Source organism: Sycon ciliatum, chromosome 13, assembly GCF_964019385.1.
Source record: "Sycon ciliatum chromosome 13, ocSycCili1.1, whole genome shotgun sequence".
NCBI classification, from domain to species: Eukaryota; Metazoa; Porifera; class Calcarea; order Leucosolenida; family Sycettidae; genus Sycon; species Sycon ciliatum.
The window spans coordinates 9,481,135-9,508,293 of NC_088655.1; the positions used below are offsets into that span (position 1 = coordinate 9,481,135).

At 49.9% G+C, this 27,159-nt stretch overlaps 3 protein-coding genes and 1 non-coding gene across 4 annotated transcripts in view; 2 read left to right on the forward strand and 2 right to left on the reverse strand.

Moving 5' to 3' along the window:
- The first annotated feature begins 2,572 nt into the window (after nt 1-2,572).
- On the forward strand, nt 2,573-6,070 carry LOC135829702 (radial spoke head 10 homolog B-like). Its single transcript, XM_065342093.1, has one exon. The coding sequence runs from the start codon at nt 3,661-3,663 to the stop codon at nt 4,885-4,887; it is 1,227 nt and encodes a 408-aa protein (XP_065198165.1). The 5' UTR covers nt 2,573-3,660; the 3' UTR covers nt 4,888-6,070.
- Nucleotides 6,071-6,563: 493 nt separating this feature from the next.
- Nucleotides 6,564-10,223, reverse strand: LOC135829701 (selenocysteine lyase-like). Its single transcript, XM_065342092.1, has 2 exons — nt 9,943-10,223; nt 6,564-8,344 (listed from the first exon to the last, which is right to left on the reverse strand). The coding sequence occupies exons 1-2, from the start codon at nt 10,129-10,131 to the stop codon at nt 7,058-7,060; spliced, it is 1,476 nt and encodes a 491-aa protein (XP_065198164.1). The 5' UTR covers nt 10,132-10,223; the 3' UTR covers nt 6,564-7,057.
- Nucleotides 10,224-10,696: 473 nt separating this feature from the next.
- Nucleotides 10,697-27,159, forward strand: part of LOC135829699 (uncharacterized) — a 163,336-nt gene continuing 146,873 nt past the window's right edge. The window contains exons 1-5 of the mRNA XM_065342090.1: nt 10,697-10,906; nt 14,811-15,032; nt 15,539-15,601; nt 22,320-22,388; nt 26,946-27,011. Of these exons, the coding sequence (XP_065198162.1) occupies nt 14,863-15,032; nt 15,539-15,601; nt 22,320-22,388; nt 26,946-27,011 (368 nt within the window). The 5' untranslated portion in view covers nt 10,697-10,906; nt 14,811-14,862. The remainder of the gene's footprint in view (nt 10,907-14,810; nt 15,033-15,538; nt 15,602-22,319; nt 22,389-26,945; nt 27,012-27,159) is intronic.
- Trnal-caa (transfer RNA leucine (anticodon CAA)) lies at nt 26,458-26,580 on the reverse strand. Its single transcript has 2 exons — nt 26,543-26,580; nt 26,458-26,503 (listed from the first exon to the last, which is right to left on the reverse strand). It is a non-coding gene; the product is annotated as a tRNA-Leu (tRNA).

Here is a 27,159-nt window from a genome sequence, read left to right on the forward strand (position 1 = left end):
ATCAGTGTGAAAGATGAGCTGATCACACACATGGACTCGTTTGAGGTGGAACCAAGCAACAAAACCACATAACTAGAAACAGCCGGAGCCGAAAAATCAGCTCCAGAAAAACTCGTGATGCAAGGCAAAATAGGACTGTTGAAGCTGGTACTCAATCCACACATCAAATACCACTACACACATGTCAAAAATAGAAGAATTTGGCGGACAAATGGCAATTCCAGTGCGTTCTTGCTTCATCCATGTGTGCACACTCTCATCGTATACTGTTGGCGACCTCGGACTCTGCTCTGATGCATTGAGGCTCCCGACGACTGAGCGGCGCACCTTGGTAATATAGTTTGTAACATTTTGGCAGGAGACAGACAGCTCTTGAACACACAGCATCGAAATAATATTCCGGAGACGCACCACCAATACGGTGCCCATTGGCGAAGCAGGACGAGTCCACAGACTTGAGAAACTGTACTTAACGTAACGTTACACATCAGTCCGCAATCCGAGGCCCGATTTGACTTCTTTCCACTCAGCTCATGTTCACCAGCCTTGACCATTCTGTGTATCTCAATTCTTAAAACACTCATTTCCAGACAGTGCACGATGCAGGTCTGCCACTTGCATCCAATGCATTGGGCAACAGCTAGCTAGTTGCCCAGTTCTGGGCTATTAAGTCCCTGCATACGTTCCCCTGTGGTGCACGACGCTATTGTTTCTTCAGCTCCTGCGCTGTGTGCTTCAGAGCTCTGAAGTTGGTTCGGCGTATACATTCAGTACAACTCAGCATCCACAGGAACGTTCCCCTTCATTGGTGTTACCATCATCACTGCTGTCACCACGTTCGCCTGCATCCGAAAGATCCATCTCATTTGTTCCCTATGTCTTTTTGTACCGTGCTGAAGCCAGCAGCAAACAAAACGCTGATCGGCACGTCGTTTTCGGCGTAGTGGAAGACGCTCTCGACTACTACCTGACTCAGAAACGCTCTCAGAATCAGAGAAGCTCTCAGCACCTGACAGCAGGCTATCAGCTGATCGCCGTCACCTCCAAATTCGCCCGTCAATACGCCACCCGTCGCACAACTAGCTGCCATATCTTCCTTCAGCCATAACGGATTCACTTCAAATTTTCAGTGCTGGACCTTGAAGCCCTGCGCTGAGCGAGGCACAAGCGCTTGATGCAAATAGAGCCCTCTAACCCAGGTAAAAAATATGCCACAGTTTGCCAAACTTCAAACGCCTGTATCTCAAAATGATGTCATGCAGCTAACGTTCCATTTCTACCTTGTCCGCTCACATGTACAACTGTATGGAATTTGATGCGAACAGGCGGATTATTCCAATTTTATGCGATTCGTATGCAATTTGCCTCGACTTATGCGATTATTCGATTTTGGTAGGAATTATTCGAAACATTATGCTAGCATAATCCGTCAAGGCCTAGATATTACCCCTAAAGTAAAAAAAAAGTAAATTATCGTGTCCGTTCCCGAAGGGAACTCACGACGGCCGCTAACACCCGATAAACCCTTATTACCCCTATAACGATATAAAATGGGCTGACCAATCAACATTTTCCATTTTATAACAATATGTAGCAGGGAATATGTAGTGTCCACTATCCAGGTAGGGCAAGCTTCGCTTGATAAGTCGCTGGGACATGACGAAATGCAATGGGGGCACCTTGCTGTGTGCATAATGTGCATGTATGTCAGTTTTTATGCTATGAAGAGTGTAAAAAAATTAACAAAATCCATGCATTATGACATAATTATGTGTATGAAATGAACCAGTTACCCCTACATGTACATGTATAACAATATTACCCTTATACGTTATAGTTATAACAATATTTCTTGGTGTGACGCAAATATCGTTATAACAATATAAGGGTAGGTCGACTCATTATTTTAATTTATTGTAGTACATACATGTAGTGCATACTGGCACAGATACATGTATGACACACTCACTCTTGTCTTGAGAAGGAATAAAAAAGCATTGCCATTCAGTGTAGTCTGTAGATCTACAGAGCTAGATACTAGTGCGTGTTTGCGCGAGTCCGATGGTGCTAGACTCCACGAAATAAATAAAGACACAGTGTGATACTTGATAGATGCAAAGCGCTAGCAAACCCCATTCTAACTAACTTTACAATTTCCAACTAACAAGATAACAGTAGCATAGCAGCTGAGGAAATGAAAGAGGCTTTTGTTCCTTTTAAAGATCTACGCCACAAAGCCAGCATGGACTGGGTGTCATGATATTTTCATATCGCGGCCGTCCCTACTGGCAGTACTGCCTTCAGGCTTCACTTCTAACTAACTACTAAGGCTTCAGTTTAGCACCACTAAGGTCTAAGAGACTAAGGCACTAGCCTGCGGTCTGTGTGTAGTGTAGATCTACAACTCCTAGGGCAGTAGTACTAGTAGTAGCAGTCTTCGACTCCGCAGGCTTCGCGCTGACACTTGAACAGCATGTGCGTGCCATGCCTCCGAAAATTCTGCACGGGCATGATTACCTTGCAAAAAAGGACTTAGGTCCTAACCTTCACCATTGGGCATTGGCATTGCCGCATTGGCATTGCTCACACCATCCGTGGCTCTATTATTATGCACATGTACATGCCATTGTAGAATAGGATAATACCAGTGTGAAGGCTGCATTCTGGTCTCATTTCATCCAATGTTGAAGTTCAGTTTCGACACAGCATTCCCCTCTAGCACTAGCTGATGAAGATACTGCAATGCCCCTTCAAAGCCAGGTACCACACGCATAGATATAGATCCAGACATCATTGAAAGCAGCCAGCACGGCAGCAGAACTTTGGAAGGCCACACGCCAACGGCGCCGACTTTGATTCCCACCGCTGAATGAATCGCTTGCAAGGACGCAAACTAGTTGGGTGGAAACGAGAAAGAACATTGCGGCTCCTCTTTCTCCAAAGTGAACTGCCCTTCTGGGAAGAACCAACTTCATCCCCTTCTGGTGTCTACTGTTCGAAGAACTGGACAGCTGGGCCGTCGCTGCTGCTGCTGCTGAAGACAGTGAAGTGCACTGCTGTGATGGACTGTGGCAACTAACGTTCTGGCAAAAGACCACTCGCTAGCTGCACCGGTGAAAGTTTGGTTGGTGGTGCAGGGAGGGATCCTTTCGAGGGTCTTGCATCGACAGCAAGCGTAGTGGTAGTGCTGCTACGTCGATCGTTTCGAAGGGAGACAGAAACATCGTAAGCACGTACAAGGATTCCGGCTCAAGGCGGTCACTGGCAGTGGGGGACAACGGGGACATCCCACCTCCGCAGACGCTTACCGAAACGTGAGCGATTGATGCAGAGCTAGAGCTGAAGGTCGAGTTCTTCCTGGGGGAACTCGCGCAGAGTCGGAAACAAGAGCCTTAGCCTTAGCCTTAGTGCCATGGTCACGTTTGTTCTGAGCGTGTAGCACAATCACCGATCATTGAGTCGTTGAACTGGCCGCCTATAGCCAGTTATTTGCTGCCACATTACGCAGGCTGACGACCAGATTGTACCTGCATGTGATCTGGGTTGGTAGCCTATCGCCGCTAGGTCACAAAGACTCCTGCGGCCGGGGGCCACCACATCACGCAGGCTAGCGGCCAGGCACTAGGTTGTAGCAGTTTTGGTACCTAAAAGTTCAGCAAGATGATGGACGTAGAGAGCTCGGCGACAGCAGTGCTCAACACGATCTCTGAGCGCGGTGAGCAGGAGGATGGACGGGTGCAGGCGGACGGCTTCCACGAGGTTCACTACGCGGCGAGCGGCGACGCGTACCAGGGCGAGTTCCGCGACGGCCAGTACCACGGGCACGGCACGCACACGGCGGCCGATCACGCGCAGTACACGGGCGACTGGGAGCAGGGTCTGCGCCACGGGCACGGCATCGAGATCATGGCCAACAGTGATAGCTACGAGGGCGAGTACGCCAACGACCTGTGGCACGGTCAAGGAACGTTCACCTCGGCTCAGGGCAGCGTCTACACGGGCGACTGGGCGCGAGGTAAGCGGCACGGACAGGGACGAGAGATCCTGGAAGACGGAAGCGACTACGTCGGGGATTACACGGAGGACGTGCGCTGCGGCGAGGGGTCCTGCTCGTACCCAGACGGCAGCCGCTACTCGGGCGAGTGGGCGGCCGGTAAACGCCACGGCAACGGCACCCGTATCTACGGCGACGGCAGTGTGTACGTCGGCGGCTGGGCGGACGGCAAGAAGTCCGGGCGCGGCGAGTACAAGTGCGAGGACGGCAGCGAGTACGTCGGAGAGTTCCTGAGCGGCCGCTACCACGGAAACGGAACGCTGACCGGCAAGACCGGGCGCAAGTACACCGGCGCCTGGGAGGACGGCCAGGAGTCGGGCGAGGGTACATGCTGCTTCAGCAACGGCGTCGAGTACACGGGGCACTGGCGGCGTGGCAAGCCGGACGGCGAGGGGCGCAAGACCTGGCCGGACGGCACCTTGTACTCGGGCTCGTTTCGGCAGAACAAGCGTCACGGGCGCGGCGCGCTGACGCTGCCCAACGGCCAGCGCTACACGGGCCAGTGGGACGACGGCGTCAAGAGCGGGCACGGCTTTGAGGAGTGGCCCAATGGCGGCAACTACGATGGAGAGTACGCCAGCGATCAGCGCAACGGCATCGGCACGTGCATCTATCACGACCGGCGCAAGTATGTGGGCAGCTGGAAAGACGACAGGCAGCACGGGCACGGCGTTCTCACCTACCCGAGCGGCGAGAAGTACGAGGGAGACTTTGAGAATGGTCGGCGCTGTGGTAGCGGTGTGGTGACGTACCCGGACGGCACGCAGCACTCTGCCGCCTCGGGTGAGACGGTGGAAGCGCTGGCTGGCGATGCCGGCTGCGTGTTACAATGACCTCCGAGTGTGCAGGATGTGCGTGTGCACGGAGTGCTGTTTGCAATGGTCTTGAGCTGGGTGATTTTGCAGCATCGGATTTGTGCACGCACGGAGTGCTGTTTGCAATGATCCGGCTCCAACTGTGATGCCGGCTGCTTGTTCCAATGATCTCCGAGTGTGCAGGATGTCTGCGTGCATGAAGTGCTGTATGCAATGATCCTGAGCTGTGCGAGTGTGCTGCCTCGGATTCGTGCATGCACCGAGTGCTTGTTTGCAATAATCCTACTCCAACTGTGTAAGTGTGCAGGATTTGTGTGTGCACGGATTGCTGTTTGCAATGACCCTGAGCGGTGTGAGTGAGCAGCCTCGGAGTGCTGTTTGCAATGATCCGGCTCCAACTGTGCGAGCGTGCAGGATGTGTGTGTGTGTGCATGGAGTGCTGTTTGCAATGATCCTGAGCTGTGGGAGTGAGCCGCCTCGGATTTTTGCGTGCACGGAGTGCTGTTTCCAATGATCTCCAACTGCGCTCGTGTGCAGGATGTGTGCGCGCACGGAGTACTGTTTGAAGCGATTCTGACCTGTGCAGGTGTGGCTGCAATGTGGGTGTGTGGAGCAGGAGGCTATGTGCATGAGTACATATTCACACAGATGTACGTAGAATTTCTGCTCTGACCTAACTGTCCGCTCTGACGTACATGCATGCAAGCACATGGCACTCGCTGGCGAAAATGTCTAGAAACGTGCTGGAACGAGGCTCGTGAATTCAGCCGTGTACGTGGCAACGCACACACTCACTTTCAGGTTTGCTGTGCTTCCTTGCCATGTCGGTCCCATTTCTCTTTTTTTTAAATTTGAGTTGAAATACGTGTATATCTATCTTACATGTATATTGTGTCTATCTATTGTGTATGTTTTCGGCTAGAACTGGTAGTGAAAGCCGTACCGTGACCAGGCTTTGGGTATCAGTCCATGCCGCGCACACATGATCCTTTGCATAGCTTTTATCGTGACCTGCTGGTGCTGCTATTTGGCTGGGCATGCATGGCGCACAGCTCACACGTGTAAGCCGGCCATTGAATTCTGCTGAGAATGTTTTTGCACAAATGCTGAAATCGTTGAATGTATGCATTGCCATCGAATGGTATTATAATGCTGATTATATGCGTTTTCTGATATGAACTTAAAATGGTGTCAATTTTGATACAGTACTGTGCTTTCTGAAAATCAGAAATGGGCACGGATGTATTGCTCCATGATGAAGTAGGTTTGGATGAGGAGTATGTCAGTTACTGCGAGCTTGAAGGTACACTTTCCTGCGCAATATGGGGTACGTATTATCACCGGCCCACTGAACATTGAATGGGGTGAAGAAACCGCTGGGTCCGACGGAGAGTCTCTGAAAAGCAGCAAAACAACTGAGCGTGGATTGACAGATTGGTTTTAAAAAGGAGATCTGAAAAGCGGAATTCGATGTGTTAGTCTTTCGTTTCTATCTCTTTGATAAGCGAGGCCAGCCGCTATCCATGATTGCAATCTTCATTTTGCAAGGCCCTGCATGATGTCAGATATTCCAGCCCTGCACCGACCCAGGCAATATGGTCTGACTTGCAAACAGCTACAGATCTACACCAGGGAGTCGTAAATATTTTACGACTCCCTGATGTACACGTAGCACCGGTGGCGATAGAAACTGCAACTTTTTTTAAAATTTTCTATTTATTTATTTATGGATTCCCCAAATGCCGAGGCATAAGTTAGTCGAGGGGATCTCCGTTCATGGCTTACTGGGAATATATCTGCAAAATTAACTGAAGCGAGGCCACAGATATCATCATCCCGAGGATACAGTTTGCGCGATGGTGGCCACTCGAACCAAACATACTGCCATGGTTTGCCACATGTGAAAGGACTAAACGTTTCCAGTACAGAAAAACAGGAAATGCAGACACTAAACTTGCTAGAGCACTTCTGCACGTCAACGGACACTGCTTTGCACTAAAAACTATAATAACTCAGCCTGCTGACAGGGGGAAATGATTCAGCAGAATATCGTGTCGCTATGCAGATCCGTATTCGCCCTGTAGCTGTTGCACTGCTCGCACAATATCCGCCACTGCCATGGCGATGTCATCGCTGCTGGTATAGCGGCCCGTGCTGACAGTAAACGATTCAGCAGACTATGGCATCGCTATGCAGATTCGTATTCGCTCTGTAGCTGTTGCACCGCTTGCACAATATCCGCCACTGCAACGGCAATGTCATCACTGCTGGTGTAGCGACCCGTGCTGAGTCGCAGCGTGCAGCGAGCCGCGTTTGCCGACACCCCGCTGCGTGTCAGCGTGCTGCCCGTTCCCGTATTGCTCGTGCCCGTTCCTGTGTTGCTGCTGCCCGTTCCCGCATTGCTGCTGCCAGTGATGCTACCGCTATCTTGGCTGGCGTGTGTGTGGCAGGCACTGCCGACGCCGGCCACGACATGGTGACACCGGCTGAGCACGTCGCGCCCAGTGCACGCCGCCGGAATGCACAGCAAGGCCACGCTGCACGTGTTCGGCAGTACGTTGGCACCAACAGCAGCAGCAGCAGTAGGGTCATCGTCGAGTCCATCGCCACCACCAGCACCAGCACCACCAGCACCAGCACCAGCACCACCAGCACCAGCACCAGCACCAGCACCACCAGCACCACCAGCACCACCAGCACCGGCACCGGCACCAGCACTGCGGCAGTTAAACTGCACGCCACGTTCGCCTAGCGCCGACGACAATCCACGGCGCAGTTGAGAGCAGGTCTCCGCCATACACTTGGCAGTGGTGAGCTCCCGGTCGTCGGACACCAGCTGGCACGCTCGCGCCAAGCCCGCCACCATGGCCAGGTTCTCGGTGCCGGAGCGCAAGCCGCCCTCCTGCCCGCCGCCGAGCAGCATGGGACGGAGTCGCAGCGGAGCACCCGTGCGCGCATACAGCGCCCCGATCCGCGGGCCATAGAACTTGTGGCCGGCCAGGGTCAGAAAGTCGACGCCGAGGCGCGCCACGTCGACGGGGATTTTCCCCAGGGCCTGCGCGGCGTCGGTGTGAACGGCCGGCGGGGGTCGAACGCCGGCGGTCGCGGCCCAGGCACGGACGGCGCTGGACATGGCGGAGATGGGCTGCACCACGCCCGTCTCGTTGTTCGCGAGCATCACACTGACGAGGACGGTGAGCGGCGTCAGCGCCGCTACGACGTCCTCGACACGCACGGCACCGCTGCTCGCGTCCGCTGGCACGTGTGTGCATGTGACAGACGGATTGCGCGAGCACAGATCCCCGATTGGCAGAGAGACAGACGGATGTTCAATGTTGCTCGTCACTATATGCACTGGCTGCTTGCTAGAGGCCTGCTGCAGTTCAACGCATCGCACTAGCCAGTTGTTGGCTTCTGTGCCGCCGGAGGTAAAGATGACCTCGTCCGCATTGCGACAGCCGATTGCCGCGGCGACCTTGCTACGGCAAGGACACACAGCAAGCATGCACGTACACACACACACAGCAAACATACACACACACACACAACATGCACACACGCACATGTATGCACAAACATATTCCACACAGGAGTTTTTTCAAGAGGCTTTCATACTAGAGTTTTCTGAATTCATAAAACGAGGCACAGCGCACGCAGGCACCGCCTCTTAGCTGGCAGCAGGAGCGTAGCGCGCACACCTCTGGTGTGGTGACCTTGTACCCGAGCACATCTGTAGCGTGGTGACCAGGGAGTCGTAAAATACCAGGTATCTTACGACTCCCTGGTGGTGACCATGTACCACCAGCAACCTCATAGCTGTCATTTTGCCTATTTTTGACTGCTTGTAGACCCTATGACAGCCATTTGCTGGTGTGATGAACGGACTACGCTGACTATACGCGACCTACGCCTATACATGCATGTGACTAAGGTTGCATTTGGTTGGGCATTTAAATGAGAACCATTCTGGAATGGGAATCGGCAAGAATCACCTGACCAAACTAACGCGCCAGAATCAATTAGGAATCACTTGACATAGCAATTCCATGATGTCGTTGTGGAACGGCGGCTGTCTTTTCTTTTACTCGACTCTAGTTTCCTTGAGAGAGTCAAGGTACTTCTGAGTGCATGATTTGAGGCACTTGAACCTGTTGCTACATTGTTTGGCTCGTCGCAGCCATTATCATTTTTGATTCCGGAATGAGAATGATCATTCTCCAAAAAGAATCATTCTCAGCGATTCCCATTCTGGAATCATGTGGAATGTGACCAACCTACAGTCCATTTCAAAACTATAGACGCGTACCTAGGCAAAAACCGTTATGCCAGCATCTATACCACATAAAATCTGTGATCACTTTGTGCATAATTTTTTTCCAAATTGGGCGTCTGTTATCTAATCCTTTAGAAACTATATGAGAGTAAATGTGGAGCGATTCTGAGCAATATTCCGAAAACTATTCTCAAAAGGTTCCAGCCAAATTTGAAATATTTCAAAAACCCTACGCGTCTATAGTTTTGAAATGCACTGTAACGCACTTTTTTGACCAACCAAACGGGCGAGAACGATTCCAAGTGATTCCCATTTGGGAATGTGACCAACCAAACGTAACCTAAGGGCGCCTTCCGCACTTGAGTTCTTAGTTACTTCTCTCCCCCCCCCCCCCCCCCGTTTGGCCATTACACCTGCCATTAGAATACTCCAGGTGATAGCAGCTGCGATGAATAGAGAGGTGAAGATGCACGTTATTTCCGACGCGACGCGAAAGTTCAGCTCGCGTTATTTGGCTCGACGTCGAAAAACAACGCGAGTGACCTGCAGCTCACGTCGAAATTTGGAGTTGTACGTCAAATTTGACGTGAAATTGCGCGTCGCGTCGGAAATAACGTGCATCTTAACCTCTCTACATGTACAGTATTGTACAAATTCCGCAGCCATCTTCACCATGTCTGCACCTCTCGGACAATGTCCCATCCTGACTTGGTGTGCACAACAAACATAACAATTACACAGTATGCTATGTGCAATTGAGTAACTCGATTGATACGAGAACATCTCCTGTGCTTGTGTACCTTGGCTCTGGACTCTATCAGCAGGGCCTTTGCACGACAGCCCTCCTCGTAGCCACAGCTGGGATTCTCCCAGTGTTCTGCTAGGGCAGATGAAATCACCTCGCGCACCTCAGGAGCGTATGGGGTCGTGGCGTTGTTATCCAAGTAGACACGACGGTTGCGAGTAGGACATTCTTGTGTCGACGACATGGCTGACAGAGATTGCTGAGCTACTGGGGAGAAGATATGGATGAAAAGTAGTTTCGAAAATACAAATCAGTACAGTATTCTGTTGTTTCTAAAAATAATGTTTTATGAAAAGTCTTTTATTCAAAGCATGCATGCAGCGCAGCCGGCTAACCTGCAATGCCCTGCATGCGCTGCATGCATGCATGCATGTGCACGTGCACGCGCGGTGCATGCTGCTTTGGTATGCGCGCCTTTGGCATAGCAATCACCATGACGATCAGTACTGGCAGTAGTCTAAAAGTAGTAGGTGACGGTGCGACGCATGACCTTTGCACCAGCCGGATATGCCTTTCTTCTCTTCCTACAAAAAAAGTAGTATCGATCCTCGCCTCGGTGTCTACAAAAACGGTGTTGGCCTACTGATCTGGCTGGCCTGGGCACCAGCCTTGTATGGGGGCCCTGCAGGATCCGCGGAAAGACGAGGTCGTGTGCACACTGCACACTGCACAGTGGCACTCATCGGATCTCGAGCTCCCGTCGCCGGGGCGTCGGTGACAAAGATAAAGACGCAACGAAATCCTTTTGTAAAATAAATAGCCTCATTTACCTGATTGAGGGAAGGAAAGGAAGACGGACTCCCTGAAGTGCTAGTTGCTGCGGGCATTCTCGTGTAGAAGTAAGGCTTCCTTTTGGGTATCGTTCTGCCTGCTTCTGGATTCTACAGCTCCGTGGTCGAGCGGAAGTCTGCCGTTCCGAACAGAAGATTTCACGGTGCAGTCGTGCTCGTGGTTCGAAGGTAAGAAATTGGCAACTACACTCTGAAACTCCTGCACAAATCCCGCTACTCGCCTGAGCATGAGACGGCAGCGACCATCAAAGCTATTCTCCATTGCTCGTGCTCCTGGCTCAGAAGATTGACCCGTGCGTTCGCGGTGCAGACATTTCCGTACGGACGGACACCGTATCTTCGTCTCCCCTTCTGCAGGATTTCCTCCTGAAATGACGAGCGTGGGCGAGAATTTGATGTTGCCTTCGCACTGATAGACTCGCTCGACGAATAGACAAGGAGCAGAGCCCTTAGCTTAGTCGGAAGTGGCAGAACAACTGGAAGCGTTGAGACCTAAAGTCCGCACACTAAACAGGAGCTATGCGACGCTCCAATTCCTTCGAAATTCCGTTTCATAAAATTAATGTTATGACATGCAAAATTAATGCTCTTATTTGAAACTCGGATGTGGCTCGGATGTTGAGCCAATGATAAATGTGGAAAGGAAAAGAACATTATGGATACGAGTCGAGTAACGTCTACCACTGTAACTAGATACTATGTATAGGCAGAAAGTGACAGAGTACTGAGACATTCGACAACCTGACACCTAGCTTCAACACATCTCCGTAGCGCTAACCAACAGCCTTCCAACTCGGAAGGTTCAAGGTTAGGGAGAGACCAAAGAGGGGAAGGTAAGCGCTATCCTCACCAGTCCACTATCCATGAGAACTATGTTTTCTCGGCTACGCCTTGCTCGGCGCCTCCTGCCAACTTCCACCTCGCAGAATTGTATCCCCGGATCCGTCTTTGCAAATCTTTTTCCCAAAATGACCATGTCACTGTACAGCACATAGTCATTGGACATCACACATGAGACTTGAAAGAGAGAAAGAGAGGTAATGCACTTAGAGGGGTTGTTCTGCCTTTTGAATATAATTACAGGTAGACTCCCTTTAATTCGAACCTCAAATTGCCAGGCCCTAACTTCGAATTACCCGGAACTTCTAATTATCCAAATGCAGCCCCATGCACTGATATGTATGTCAAAATGCTTGAAATCGCATGCTGAATATTTTTTGAATATTTTTATTTTTACAACGGATCATCAAAACACTGGATCGACACAAAATCATTATCTTCATCTTCTAGTGAAGAAGTATTTAGTTGTCAGTCACTGCAGCTTTCCTGAAACGATTTCAACGGAAAAGAACTGCGCTGCCTAATCCGCGTCATGAATATGAAAGGCATTCGGACAGCAGCACGTCGTTCTGAAGAACGGAAGTGGAGCATAGGCGTAGACATTATTTACGACAATACAGTAGCGTTGTTGTGCGCCAACATCTCCGCGCACGAGCTGGCGCGGCTAGAAAGGCCATCGAGATCCGCGAAGAGAGTCAGCCACCTGGAAGAAGTCGTCTTCAATCAGACCTTTGCAATTTGCCTCGCACGGGCTTGAATCAAATTTCGAGAGAAGGTGGGTTTCTTGAACGCTATAGTCGATCCTGCCAGGGACCATCGATCGATTTTTGAGCTGCTCTTGGCTAGAGAAGGAGAAAAGAATGAACTTCGAATTACAAGAATAGCAACTCAATCTCACTTCGAAATAAGCGTTCAAAGGACATAGCCAATGTACTGTAAACAGCTCTTCTGTACGAAGACTGGGTTCGAATTATCCAACCGGCGCACTTTTCGTACTTCGAATTATGCATTCGATTTTGACTTGAAGTGACTTGCAGAAGATCGGTACGACGAAAAAGTTCGAATTACACGGAATGTTCGAATTATACCGTATTCGAATTAGAGGGAGTCTACCTGTATAGTAAAACCTGTGACCAGCAACCACCCCTTCGGGCTAGAGAAAGCGGTCTTTAGTGGCAGGTGGTCCTTAGTTACAGGTTTGCACCGCACAGCCTTATGTGAATGTGAGACCGGCCGTGCCTGGCGAAGTGGTCTGTAGTACCAGGCTGGTTGCTAGTCACGGTGGTCTTAAAGGCCGATTCACAATACAACTTTCTGCGACGCGACACGCGATTTGCGACAGTTGCGACAAGAAACTGCCTGTCGCGAGCTGTCGCAATGCACCTGTCGCAGAAGTTGAAGAAAGTTCAACTTTTGCGACATGCGACACGCGACATACACAAATGGAGTACAGTTTCGACCCTGGGTGCACGTGCACTGCACGTGCATAGTACTACTTGTGCATGAGGATGTCGCAAACATGAAGAATATTGTGAACCGTGTGTCGCTGTCGCAGCTCGTCGCATGTGTCGCAAGTCGCATGTCGCGTCGCAGAAAATAATTTGTATTGTGAATCGGCCTTTAGCTACAGGTTTTACTGTAGAAGTGTTTTCCAACTGGCTCGAGTCGAATTTGGTGGTTCTGATTTTCAGTTCGCGACCTTGCTGCTCTGCAAACCGAAAATTTCGTCCCACCGTTTACCAAGCCGTGTTAGCTACTCATTGCATGGTTACTATGGGCAACTATATGGAAAATGGTACATGGAAAACGGTGCCCGCAAATAAATATTTGAGGTTGAAGTAGGCAGCCGAGAAGAGACTGCCGGCTTGACTGCTTCTTTCCTTTCAACTTTCCCGGAAGTTTGGTAGCTGCCGACTCTGAACACTAGCAGACGGAAAAAAATATTCCGAATTTCAAAATGCAGAACTTCGGCTCGCGAGTCGAAAAACAAGGCGAGTGACCTGCATGCAGCTCACGTCGAAATTTGGAGTTCCACGCCAAATTTGCTCGTCTTGAGGATAAGTTGCAAGCAGGTTGCAGGGGTGTGTTCTATTTGCAGTGCAGCTGTCCTTGTTTGCAAAACCGATTTTCGGTGGAAACTGCATATACATGTACGTGCTCCATTTATGGATTCCAGCGTGAGCCAGAAAGAGCACCGATCTCCTTTTGGTCAGAGTAGTAGCCAGGGAGTAGTATTGTACTACTCCCTGGTAGTAGCTTCCGTCTTCTGGATTTCCGGTAAAGGAATTCCTACTTAGATAGTTTGTTTACTTTGATTGGCTACATATTTACCTTGTATGGTGCAAAGGCCCGTACAGGAAAAAAGAAAAGAAAGAAGCAACACAGGGCATGATGTGTGAAGTCATTGCCCCCAAAACGGATGGTTGTTGTCGTGTACATGTATTTATTTTAAGGATTCTCCAAAATGGACAATGGGGAAAAGCAGATCATTACATTATTAGCGCTAGAGAAGCGAGATATGGAAGTATGGACGTCTGTGGAGTGGATATCAGTAGGATATGGTTACCATGGTAACCTCAGGAACCTCACACCAGATTGAAAACAAAAACAAAGAGCAATCTATATTTCGCCCATTGCGCATAGTTTTGTTGGCAAAGGCCACATCTCGTGGTAAGGTGTACGTGTTGTACACATTCAGGACGGTTCTTTTATTATTATTACCGTAACATCCCGCCAGAGTGTCCCTACCTCCGCCACCCTTCGAGTAGGTCCAGTTGGGGAGGGGCGGATGGGCGAGTCCTACTTACCGCATTCAGTACTGCATGAAAAAGTACTCACCCTACGAAAACTGTTCGTGCATCTCGTACACCAACCAAAGGTCAAACAAGAGCCAGGAGTCGTACAGACCCATCAAAAACTCAGGATTTGTGCGATCCCTGGTCAAAAGGGTGGGCATTGTTGCGTACATTTCCAACCGGGTCAAGCACTCGACTGCAGTACAGTACGGCATCACAGGGTCATACGAGGATACAATCAATCGCTTCCCTGACAAGAAGTCAGGGAGGGGCGCATGGGAGAGACAGGGTGCTGTGGCGGGATTTTACGGTATTATTATTAATATGAAGGATGACCCAAAGGTTCTTGCAAGCAAAAAAGTGGTAAATAGAGCAGTACATGTTTTTGTTGTTGTTGTTCTGTTATTATTTATTTTTTGGTGTGTTTGGTTGTACAGAGTAGCAATAGCAGTGACATTGGCACCAGAACTAGTCGTAGCTACATCCAAGATGGCCAAGATGGGTCCGTCACACGGGTCTGCTGCGTACCGACACATCAGCCAAGCACTGTCTCTTGGTGTCTGCATGCTGGTCATGCAGGCTCATGTCAGCAGCAGTACTAAGCATTACAAGTACACGGGGAAAATGCCAGGAGCATTTCCAGCAGATCTCAGCTCTCTGTAAGGAACTGCATGACACTCTGTCACTGTGCATGTGTGCGTGCATGTGTGTGCGTGCGTGCGTGCGTGCGTGCGTGCGTGCGTGTGTGTGTGTGTGTGTGTGTGTGTTGTGTTGTGAGTGTGTGTTTTGTGTGTGTGCATGTGTGTGTGTGTGTGTGTTTGTGTGTGTGTGTGTGTGTGTGCGTGTGTGTGTGTGTGTGTGTCCATGTACGCTCGTGGGCATGAGTATGTGTCGGCAGAGAGAAAAAAAGTGAAATTTGAGTTGAGGACAGTAGCAAAATCGGAAATTTCCCTTCAGTGACATCGATACAGATCCACAAAGTTGACTGTGTGGGTATTGTATGTGTGTGTGTGTGTGTGTGTGTGTGTGTGTGTGTGTTCGTGTGTTTGTGTATGTGTATGTGTGTGCATAATTATGCACTTGAGCATGCGCGTGCACGTGCGCACATGTGAATGTATGTGCGTACATGTGTGAACATTGTGTGTTTTTCTTGGTTTGTCTGCAGTGAACTAGAAGACATGCCATTGAGACGGTTGCCATCATTGAGTACCACGAACCTTACGTCTTTGTAAGTCTGCTGTCGTGGGAAAGATGGAGAAACTGGTGCTGTTGTGGTAAAACTTCACTTTCACTTATTACATGCATGCACACTCCATTGCGGACAGCTGGCCAGGAGCTGCCGCGACAACTTCACGAAGGGAGAGAAACCTGGTTCGTTCTTACTCTTCTTTCACCACTTAAAGAGAGTATTGTTTGGAGAGAAAACAACCGAGAGAAGGACACAAAGCACTACAACAGAGCGCTCGAAAAAAGGCTTCGCTCGCACGGCAGCGTACACATGTCGTGCCAGCGTACTGTGTACACAAATGAGAAACCCAAAATAGATTGTCCTGCGTGCAAAAGCCAGCCAGTTTGGGAAGTGCATTGTAGTGATCGCGCGATCGCGTATCGACGCTAAGATGGCGTCTGTACTGGAGCGCGGCCAGTGCGTGCATGCAAAAAAGGGAAATGAATAAGTCATGAAAATGCAAGAAAGGGTTTGCTCCCCACACCGGAGCTCGCGCTATTCCGCCGACTTTACTTGACACTTGACTGACTCACGACTGCCATCCAGAGCACACGAACCGAAGTCGCAACCACTACTTCATGAAAATGCAGTTCAAATAAATCAACCGTTCGATCGAAGAGATCAAATAATTGCAGACATAAAATTCATTTCAGAACAAGAATATAGAGCGAAGCTACTCATGTGTCAAGCTACCTTACTACAAATATTTACTGTACCTATAACTTAGCTATGGGCAGCGGACCTGGACCCTATCGCTCCTGGGATATACCTCAGGCCACACCGTTTTTTATCTATGTTTCGCGTCCCCCGCGCGCATGTATTTCACAGCCGTTCAAAAAAACAAAAACAAAAAAACGGAACATAATTTTTTTGTTTTGGAAAATGCAATACAAATTTATTAATGCAAACCCAGAAAACCAGAAAAGGAAAAAATGTAACCCAAAAGAGAAAAAACGGAACATGATTGTTATATGGTAACTCTTATGTTGGCCCGCGGCATCATTCTATTTATCCGCGGCATGATTGTACTCAGCTCACATACAATGTCATGTACATGTACATGTGTGTGTAATAAGCTGGGCCACAAGTCACACACTCATCATGCCGCCTGTGTTTGGACCACAAGCATGCTAGCATGGCAGAGGGGATACACTCATGTATTCATGCATGTGTGAGTTTAAAATAATGTTCAATGTACATGAACAGTACCGGGTCTACACTGTACAATACCATGAACGTACAATGTTTTTTTTTTAGATGGCCTTTTTTATTTTTTCGCCCTCCCTCTTTGATTTCATCGAACAAGGTGACGCGAAACATAGAAAAAAACGGGGTGGCCTTAGGTAAGAGTGCGACGTAAACACAAATGTGTATCGTAAATTCAAATTGCACTTGTAACATGTTTTCAAATATTGACAGTCCGGCATTCGCACATATTGCGACACTCCCGCCGAGAATAGTAAGGCTAGAACAAACATGCATACTCAAATAATTGACCCGATTCAGACACTAACTTTCCATACTGCTTTGAGCAGCTTGCCGCTTACTTCTTGCTTGTTTAGCTTCTGTGCCGGCGTGCACTGTACCGCCGTCATTGTTGATTAGCTGCTGCTCATCATTTGCAGCGCCGTTGTCGTTTGCCGTGTCGTTGCTTACCGGGCTGTCGTCTGCCGAACCGTTGTTTGCCGAATCTCTGTTTTCGTCATTGGTTTTTCCATTATTGATATGGAGTTCCATTGGGTACAGCAAAATCAGTGGTCGCCGAAGTGTCTTTGAGCTTGGCAATCTCACTGTTGTTGACCGTACATTGTCAATGCCATCATTACTCCGGTGTTTTTTTCCTTCTATTTTTCCGATTTTCAATGTTTGGGCATTGGGACTGGGAACTTCGACAGTAGCAGTATGTTTGCATTTTCCAACCGTCCTTTGCACCGCATTATTCCGTTTTCATCTAGAAACAGGCCGAGTTTGTTAGCTAGATCATTCCGTTTTCCTTTCTGGATTAGCTTTAGCGTGTCGGGAAATTCAGTCCATTGCACATCTCGTAGCCAAACCATTGTCGCATTCTTGAGCTCTTGTGATGTAAGAAACCCATTACATTTCTTACCACGCATACATTCGATGGCTCTCAAGACATACGCTGAGACTCGTATTAGTTTTCCCCACGAAGAATACCGTTCCAAATTCATCATCATTGTGTCGTCGGGGGATTTTAATCCTCGGCGATAGCCCTTCCGATTACTCTCTTAGTCATACATCACACGCACGCCACACTCAGAGGACAGATTATTTTCGTCTTACTCCAAGGAGAGTCTCAGGAAGAAGGCACCCAAAACAACCAGAATGCGCACGATAAGCATGCGCACAACAACAAGAACATGTACGATAATCATGAAACCGGCGCAGACCGCGCGCGGTCCGCACCAACGTGCCAAAGGGGGCACACACGTGCCAAAAGGGCAGGGACAACATACTTCCACATGAAAAAAATGCATCCTCTCCTGAGGATGGGAGAGAAGAAAAACAAAACGAGGAGACAGACAGGAGAAGAAGACAGGAAGAAGAAAGAAATGAAATATGTACAACATAGATAGGCGAATATATAAACAAAAAAACACAGACGAGACCGTTGGGCAAGTGACGAGTAGGCCAGGAGGGTTGACACCAGCCGGGAGCCCCGCGAAACTCTGCACCAATGGAGGAACCTGCAAGCTACAGTTTCAAAGAGGACCCCGGCTGGCAAGCTGCTCCACCTCTTTATGCCCTATCCTTGTAGGGATCTTTTACAGAACAGCACCAACCTAGGACACCACTCACCCAAAGGAAACGACGAACAAAAAATACATAATGAGGAAAAAATTCAGCAAAGTCGTTGACACAATGGACCTCAACGAGGGAGACCAGTTCCGACCCCACATTGGGAGGGGAAGGCGCACTGTCCGGCACACTACCAGCTGGCGACGGAGCAGCGAGGGCGGCGCGACGCTGCGCCGCTCGGCGGGCCCGGCGCCTCTTGCGAGAGCGGCGGGACCGTCGGCGACGAGGCACCACTGGCGCTGGCGCTGCAGCCACCACCGGCGAGGAAGCGGACAGAAGGGAAGCCGGACGCATGTCTTCGGGAAGCGACTCGAAAAACGACTTCCACTCCTCGATGAGGTCCAACACCATGGCCGGGTCGGCGAGGGCAACACTGAGCAAGAAAGAAGAAGAAAAAAGAAAAAGAGGAGAAAAAAACAACCAACTGGGAATATCCATGGTATACAATAGCTACATCACCAACCCCTCCACGAGAGGTCTAACTGACCCTCGTCAAGGGCCGCATAGCCCCCCGGGGCAGGGCACACCTCCGCCGATGACGTGGTGTCCCGGGCGGATGGGTGGGAGAAACCGGAGGACTCTGCGTCGGGGTCAACAACGGACTACCCGGCAATGAAGAATCAGGAGGATTCGGGGCCGGGGTATCCGGGGGACTACCCACCAAGGGAGGGGAACCCTGGTCACCAGCAGGGGCACAACCACCGGAGATGGGGGAGGTGTGGGGAGGTAACCCGGGGGCTGAACCAACCCTGGGACTGACCTCGCAAATGGGGCCGGTAGAAACAGAGCGGGCCCACCCATGGAGGAAACCGCCGGTCTTTCAGGCGCTTCTACTGTGACTTTAGCCATGAGGCCACAACAATTGAACGAGGCTACTCCAGGTAACGAAAGAATACGGATGAACAAAATTACGCCCGGGGGAACAGGGATCCAGAGTAGGACTACGGACGGCAGACACAAGCAGGCCAACACTAAACAAATGCCACACGACAGGCGTTACGAACTAATGGCACAACAATGTCTAGTAGTAAACTAAAGGCAGCTGCTTACCTGAATTGTCTCGCTGGCCGCCAGTTTGGACGTCCGAAGGAGACTTGCCGAGACATGGGGATCGCCAAAGAAAGCCGGAGGCAGGTGAAGACAAAAATAAATAGACAGGAAAGGCCGCGGACGACAGGACGATCTCAGGGTCGTGGGAAACGATGCCACTAGCTGGGCGCCAATTGTCGTCGGGGGGTTTTAATCCTCGGCGATAGCCCTTCCGATTACTCTCTTAGTCATACATCACACGCACGCCACACTCAGAGGACAGATTATTTTCGTCTTACTCCAAGGAGAGTCTCAGGAAGAAGGCACCCAAAACAACCAGAATGCGCACGATAAGCATGCGCACAACAACAAGAACATGTACGATAATCATGAAACCAGCGCAGACCGCGCGCGGTCCACACCAACGTGCCAAAAGGGGCACACACGTGCCAAAAGGGCAGGGACAACAATTGGGTACTCCGTAGGACCCTCTACCGCCAGGAATGTGTTGTCAGATTTCTCCAATTCCACGGTGTTTGCTGGAATCACTGATACCGATGGCTAACTTCCTCATTGCCAATCCACTGAGACCCGTGCCACCAGTTCGAATTATTCTTCAGTGGCCCCGCGAGATGGAGTGTCCACGGGGTTTTCGGATGTGTCGACATACCGGTACTCAACCGACGACAGAGAATTTCTGCTTTTTGCCGTCTTTGTCAACTGGATTCCCTTCATATACCGATACACCATACCGTTCAGTGAGGCTACGCAAGTTATCGACATGCTCTTTGAATTCAGTGAGGAATGCTCTGAGCTTACGGTATGTTGGTGAATCTGATGCTGTAGGGTACGACTCACTGTCACTGCCATCACCGTCGTCATTACTTGCATGGGCACTTGCCAGCCAACCGTCGCACTGGCGTGTTTTCTCCTCGAACGCACCGATGTGCACTGCAAGCGCCCTACCGAGGGCCTTAATTAACTGACGCCATAGCAGGTGTCATGATGACAGGGTCGGGTTTCGGCACCAATTTTATGTGGTAAAACTTCACTTTCACTTATTTCAAATTACAATGCATGCACACTCCGTCGCAGACAGCTGGCCAGCAGCTGCCGCAACAACTTCACGGAGGGAGAGAGACCTGGTTCGTTCTTACTCTTCTTTCACCACATAAAGAATACTCTTTGGAGAGACTGAAGGAAAAACTTGACTGTCACCACCAGGACTCGAACCAGGGATCCTTGCTTATAGCCAGCGATGCTCTAACCACTGAGCTATGGTGTAGCCGTCATCCCAGCAGAGACCTTTCAACATTTTCTTCAGATTTCGAAACTCACGCTTCCTGCGAACCCACACAGTTTTTAGAAAGATTTTCTGGTTGGTCGGGCGCTGTTCGTCTTTGTTAGCGCACAATAAGCCCATTACACATTGCCAAATATGACTTACATGAGTAATGCATGTGAGTACACTGGGATCAGGAATGCACTGTTAAACACCCCAGACGACCATAGATCAGCAATGCACTGTTCAACACCCCAGACGACCATGCCCAGGTGGCTGTGTGGGGTGTTATGTGAGTACGCTGGGATCAGGAATGTACTGTTCAACACCCCAGACGACCATGCCCAGGTGGCTGTGTGGGGTGTTCGGGGTACAAATTACGCCATTGCGCAATGGGCTTATTTATCTGTCTCTAGAAAAGTGCTTGCACTGTACAAATGCATAGTAGATCACCTTAGCATAGAGCGGTAGCAAGTAAAATCCAACCCCATGAATACTTGGCATACAGTAACAGCTTCTGCGGCAAGGCTACGCGGAACTAGCGCTAGAAGGTTGCGAGAAATCAGCGAATATTGTATTGAAAAATACTGGTATCTTCGCACTGTAGCTCGGGAGACATTCATTCTTAAGCGGGATTCACAGAAGCTTTTTTGCAATGCGACACGCGATGCGACAGACGCGAAACCGGGAAAACCCCAAATCGCAGCCATGTCGCACCCCACGCAACTGCCGCAACTGGGCCATCGCAGGACATCGCAGGCCATCGCAGGCCATCGCAGGCCATCGCAGGCCATCGCAGGCCATCGCAGGCCATCGCAGAAGTTGAGCTTGGCTCAACTTTTGCGATGCGATGCGATGCGACAAGCGATTTGGCGTACGAGTTTGACCTTTTCTACAGCAAAGTTGTACAAAGGTTCAAGAGTTGCCTATAAATTTGTACAAGTTGTATCAAACCGCGCGAATATCATGGTGACGTAGCCAAATCAGCAAGATGTTGTCGCATCACTGACTTCTTCTGTGAATGGTATTTCGCGAGTTCGCATCGCACGCGTCCGTCGCAGATCGCGTCGCATCGCGTGTCGCATCGCAAAAAAGCTTCTGTGAATCCCGCTTTTTGGTCAGAGCCGCTTTCCTGTGAAAGCGTAGTACTGTTGTCTGTGACCTCTACAATCACCGGCAACAGTACGATAGTTTATTTATGGGTTGTTGCAAAAGTTTTTTCTGTCATCCCTGAAGCGAACATCATTCATTTTTTTAATTTCGTACTCGGACCCCTCTCAAAATCTGACGTGCCGCTTATACTCTGAATGTCAAGAAGATACGAATTTTGGGCCCAAAAAGGGGGGGAGGGTGCGACTTAGACCCCGGTGCGGCTAACACCCCGGAAGATATGATATAACACTAATGGGGAATGTAAGCGAATCAATTCTTGTCCTTTGTGTTGTAGCGTCCCGAGGTTCGGAATGGCCTTGGTTCCGTGACATCAGGGTGGAAGCTAAAGAAGTAGAAGTTATGCTATGGTGTGATGTACATGTACGCTGCTTTTTGTTTGCGTTTGCTCTCTGCTGCACCGCTATGCTGGTCGAACAGGACAATCAGGAGGATACCACTGAGGGAGCTAACCGCAGCCGTATTCACCCCAACATCCCTGACGAAAATGTGAGCAGCACACATATAGGCGTGCATGCATGCGCACACGTGTGTGTTTTCTTTCTATTCGAAGTATGCATGCATGTTTACCAATGGGCCACTCCTGGCTAGATTAACCCTTTAATGATAGCTTGCATAGCGTCCTACCGGTAGGACGTTGCGTCCTACCGGTAGGACGCTGGAAATCACGCTGAGAAAATCTGAACGCTTGAGAATTTTTTTTTTTGAACTGGGTTGTTGTAATCTTTGGACTCCTTAGCAGTGGCGCAAGACGCGAGCACATGTTCTGCGCACTGCGCATGCGCAAATTTTCATTGTCAAAATGCCTACATTGATTCAGGTCGGAACGCGAGTAACTGTGCCAGCGACGACTTTTGATCATGGTTTTTACGCACACGATGAGGATCGATGGTCATTCTCCACTTACGGAGACAGCTGGAGAAGTGCGGAGTGTTTGGGCACTGTTTTGAGTGTGACTTTTGATCGAGAACGATGCAGAATAAAGTGGGATTTGGACAGTACTACATCGATTGTAGCCGTTGCTGACGTTCGTGCAGCTGCAGAGTCCGACCCGTGCGACGACGGAGCAAGAGGTAAGCGTAGAATTGTTCGTCCCAAGCGTTTTGAGGACAGCGACAGCGATGTAGCCGATCCGCAGCCTAGTAATAGTCGTACCTGTGCAAATAGTCGTAGTGCAAGTTCTGGATCTGTGCGTGCTGCACGTTCTGCTCTGTCGTCCAATGTTCCATCGAGAAAACGCCGCCGCTCTCCAACTCCGGAGCCTGCGGAGATACATTCGATTGACGACGACGACGATACTTCAACCGATCGGCCTAGTAATAGTCGTACCTGTGCAAATAGTCGTAGTGTAAGTTCTGGATCTGTGCGTGCGGCACGTTCTGCTCAGTCGTCCAATGTTCCATCGAGAAAACGCCGCCGCTCTCCAACTCCAGAGCCTGACCAATGCTTGTTTGACGACGACGATGATACTTCACCGTTGTCAGTAAATCCGACTTCCCAAGACCCCGTATCGACGCGGCGACAACCTGCACTAGCTGCACTCGATGGCGACGACAGCAGCTCAAGTAGCTGTTGCAGTGACGACGATAGTGATTCGGATTCATCGGAATGTAGCAGTAGTGAAGGTTCGAGTCTTGAAGACGCTCCCACTGTTCTTCAGGCACATGGTTTGGACTGGACATTGGGTGACATAGTGATCGATCAGTACAAGGATATTCCGTACAAAGCGAAAGTAAATGCTGACAATTTGCACACAATGAATGAATTGGACGCCTGGATGCTGTTCTTTCCGCACGAGGAAATGGATGAGATAGTGAAGTGCACAAATGCTCACCTGCGTGACAAGCGGAAATCTGTAACCCGCGATGAGTTTTACAAGGTGATAGGTCTCCTCTACCTGATGACGCTGTGTCCAGTACGTTGCCAACGGCGTGACCACTGGAGTGTGACCGAGGGTCTCCTTCCAGCACCAGCCTTCGGACGTCGATACGGCATGGGAGCAAATCGCTTTGAGGAAATTCTTGCTGCCATGCACTTTCGTCCACCAGTCAGCGGAGACACCAGGCGCGGCTGGAAAATTGTGAGCCCCCTCATCGACATGTGCAATTTGAAGTGGCAGACTTCAATCCGGCCTGGCCACAAATTGACGGTGGACGAGTCAATGTTTGCTTGGTACGGTCGTGGTGGTGACATTGGCGGGATGCCCACAGTCATCAAAATCAAGCGGAAGCCGAAAGGTGTAGGCTGCGAAATTAAGTCCGTTGCTGATGCGTCCACCAACATTATGCTTGCGATGGAGATCAACGAGGGCAAAGACACCATGGCTACCAAGAAGTGGCAGAAAGAGTTCGGTGCTGGAACTGCCACAACTTTGCGACTGACGGATACATGGCATGGCTCGGGAAGAATCGTGTGCGGCGATTCCTGGTTTGCATCCGTCAAGACAGCAGTCGCTCTTATGAAGCATGGGCTCTTCTTTGCGGGTGTTGTCAAGACGGCGCACACAGCCTTCCCGTTGAAGCTCCTGTCCGCGATGTGTCCTTCTCCGAAAGGCCGCTTCGTGTCCGCAACCGCGCAGAGGGACGGCATAGCACTGAATGCCGTGGCATGGCGCGACAGGAAGGTGCATTCGTTTGTCAGCACGTGCGGGACGACTCTTGCCGGAGATCCTGCCAAGAAAAAGCGGTATGATGACAACTTGAAGCTGTACTTCAAGACAGTTGATCGACCGAAGTTGGTGGCAATGTACCACGATGGCGCGCCTTCCATTGATGTGCACAACCACCTTCGGCAGGATGGCTTGGCTCTGGAGCAAGTGTGGCGCACGGACACCTGGCACCATCGTGTGTATGCCTCAGTGTTTGGCATCATGGAGACAAATGCTTACCTTGCATTTTCCCATTTCTGCTGTGGCCTCGACAAGATCACCCACTCGGCATTCACCACTCGTCTTGCGGAGCAACTGATCCGCTACAACGCCCCGCAGCAGCCGCAAAGTCAAACAGGTGCTGCGGAACCTGAAGCAGATCAGCCTGACGGCACCGAGCATCGGTTGGTATCCCTGTCTGAGGTCAGCGGCAAGCCACACACACAGCGTAAATGTGTTGTGTGCAGGTATGTCCGCGACTCGGGCAGGAAGGCGAGCTACTATTGCTCCACGTGTGGGCCGAATGCCGTGATGTGCTCTCCGGCCACGGGACGCACGTGCTTTCAATACCACATCGTCCATGGCCTGCCACACTGAGTGAACGTGTGTTCAGCCTGCTATGCTCATGCTTGCATCTATATTATTTATTTTTCATTATAACTCCTTTTCCTACTGTTGCCAAGGGCGTTCTACTGTTGCCACGGGACGTATGTGCTTTCAATACCACATCGTCCATGGCCTGCCACACTGAGTGAACGTGTGTTCAGCCTGCTATGCTCATGCTTGCATCTATATTATTTATTTTTCATTATAACTCCTTTTTTCTACTGTTGCCAAGGGCGTTGCCATGGTACCCGGCAATTCAACATTCGACACGGTCGTTATAATGCATTGCTTACATCAGTCAGCCTGCTATGCTCATCTTACATTATTTATTGTTCAATATATCTTCTTTTGTTCTGCCGCTTCCATGGGCGTTGCCATGGTAGCCTGCGGTAGTACTCCTCCAACCGCGTCCAAATTTTCAGAACTTCACCGAATGGCTCTACGTGGTGTGTGGTTTCAATTTTATGGAAGACACTGGTATATAGCCAGTGTGGCATGTCTGTGTATGATGGTCCTACCAGTAGGTCCTACCGGTAGGACCAGGGTCTATGCAAGCTATCATTAACCCTTTCCGTGCCAGCCTCCCTTTTCTTTTCTTTTCAGCAAACTGGCTGTCCAGCGCACTGACTCTCCTGGTGTTGTTTCGCGCACAACTCCCAACAAAGTCTTCACTCATTTCAGTTCCCGTGATGGATTTTCATCATCCTGGGCTTGTTGGAAAGATCAGGACCAAGCAAATCCATCCTGGTGGCTCTCAGCTCAATATACACACCAGTGCCACTTGCATGCCTTCCCGAAACTACCTCACCATGCCTCGGAAAGGCACAGCAACTCAATCGCGCATTCTTTTTCAGCGCATCACTCCAGCTCAGCCGATTTTCACAATTCAGACTGCGCTGCAAAGCTGAGGTCCACGTGCTTCCTTTGGTGTCCACCATGCATGCGCAGCGCCATGCTAGCCCAGAACATGGTCGTTTTCACGATGAGTCAGACTCGGGACATGACAAAAGTATAATACAGCACACATTTTTAATATCACTGTGGTGGCAAATGATGTAGTGCTATCAACAATAAGGGTGCGTTCGAATTGTCTTCATCAACTGTTCGAAAAAATTCCGAAAAGAGATTAGTTGAAGTGTCCCAATAGAACTGTTTCTATCATTTTAGAGTTTTTCAGTGGAATTGTCATGGCGATAATGACGTCTGCGATCCGATCGACCATCTCGACGTGGCTATTCCAAACTCTTCGGAACTAATCCACCTCTCCCTTCGGATGAGGTTGTGGAGTTTTGAGGAGTTTCAAGTAGTCAGAAGTGGGATTCGAACCCACACCCACATACGTGGACCAGAAGGCTCCCAATCTGCATTGACTGCAGAAGGTACACAAGACCTTGAGTCTGGCGCCTTAGACCGCTCAGCCATCATGACTGGACGCTTCAAGGAGATTTTTGTTTTTCTTAGAAGGCCAGTAAGCCACCTCTTCAGAAAAATGAAACTCCTTGAAAAGTCAAAGAGTGACAATTCGAACCCGCCCTGAGAATCATTACACTGTCTGAAAAGTACACTACATTTCAAGCAAATGGAAAGCATACTAGGAGCAGAATTGAGGGGTGACGACAAGCCCAAAGGCGTTTAGAAAAATCTCCAAGAGCAAGAAGACCTTGCCGGGGAATTCTGACATCTTAGCGTGCAGGCCAATGACATACGTGGCGGGTGGAAGCGGGGCACTTACGGTCTAGTTTGTGATATGATGTAGCGTTGACACCATTTATTCTGTTGTTTTTCCCCTGTAGAGAAATTGACGACACTTCAGTTACGTCCTTCCCGAAGATTACTTCAGTGGTAACAACAATATCACTGTAAGTAGCTTATGAGGAGTGCCCTTGCTGCCTGGTGGAGTTAATTAACAGTTTAACGTGTTCCCTGTTTGTGTGTGTGTACGTGTGTGTGTGTGTGTGTGTGTGTGTGTGTGTGTGTGCGTGCGTGCGTGCGTGTGGGTGTGCGTGT